General features: G+C 55.3%; 1 protein-coding gene across 1 annotated transcript; it reads right to left on the reverse strand.

Moving 5' to 3' along the window:
• Positions 1-304: 304 nt before the first annotated feature.
• Positions 305-1,261, reverse strand: LOC103820533 (E3 ubiquitin-protein ligase RNF113A-like). Its single transcript, XM_009095213.4, has one exon. It carries the CDS (start codon positions 1,259-1,261, stop codon positions 305-307), a length of 957 nt encoding a protein of 318 aa, XP_009093461.3.

The raw sequence follows: 1,261 nt of genomic DNA on the forward strand, positions 1-1,261 counted from the left end.
AACGAGAAACTGTTCAACTCAAAACCATCTCCATTAAAAACACACATCCTTCTGCTATGGATGTTCGTCAAATGTTTGAGTCTTGGGGTTCAAGGAGGGTGATGGGCAGATTGTCCTGCCATTGTTGACAACATTCTGCATCTGACAAACTGTCAGCATGCTGGCTCATGTTGGATGCAATGGAAACACATGAAAACACCCCAAGATTTACATGGGGGGTATATACACCCACCCCACACTCCATTTTTGGGGTTTTTTTCCTCTGAAAAAAAGCTTTATTCAGTTATGAACAGAATGTGTTCTGCTACTGCTGATCCTCTTCATGGTCTGACTGTTGCTCCTCTTCCTCCTGCCCTTGGTGCTTTTCCAGTTTTGCCATGAGCTCTCTGGCAGGGTTGAAGACCCCACTGGTTTGCTTCCCGCAGACGTAGCAGCGCTGGGATTTGCGGTAGTGCTGCAGGGCACAGCTCTCACAGAAGTAGTGCCCACACCTGGTGATCACGGGGTTCTGGAAGGAACCCCTGCAGATGAAGCACTTGAAGGGCACGTCCTCCTCACCACTGCTCACCTCGTAGTTCTCATTATTGTCACTGGTGCCCAGCTCCCGCTCCATCTGCCAGCCGTGCTTGTAGTCGGAGCGGTCGTGCAGGAACTTGCAGCTGTCCCCAAAGCCACAGAACCCGGTCTCTTTGTAGTCCTTGCAGATGTCAGGCTGGTAGTCCCAGCGCACCGTGGCCCGCAGGTGCTCTGGAGCACGGATGGGCCCTTTCCTGGCCATTCCTGAGGAGGCATTTCCCATCGATGTGCCCTTGGGCTTCACATACTTCACATAGTTGTTAATGCCACGGTAAATTTTATCGTCTTCCTTTCCTCTCAGCTCCTCCTGGATTTTTTGGCTGCGCTCAAAGATGGCCTGGGCATCCTTGTCCTTCTCCGTGTCCAGTTCATACCTTGCTGTGGCCCCCATGTCCTCTGGGCCAGCAGGTTTGGCTGACCTGGTGGATTTGTAGGTGACCCCGACCTCCTTGGCAGGATCCTCATCCTCGCTGCTGCTCCGGGCATACTCCAGCCTCTGCCTCAGGCAGCGCCTGGTGCTCTGGACCATGGGGTTGGGGGTGTCCCTGGGCAGCCTCCTCCTCAGCAGGGTGCTGCCCTCCTCCCCACTGCTGTCCTGCTCGCTGCTGCGCCGTGTCCGCCGGCCGCCCGCGCCTCGGAGCCGCTTCTGGAACACAGAGCTGCACACAGGTCTCTCCTCTGCCAT

Source organism: Serinus canaria, chromosome 1A (assembly GCF_022539315.1).
Source record: "Serinus canaria isolate serCan28SL12 chromosome 1A, serCan2020, whole genome shotgun sequence".
Lineage (NCBI taxonomy): Eukaryota > Metazoa > Chordata > Aves > Passeriformes > Fringillidae > Serinus > Serinus canaria.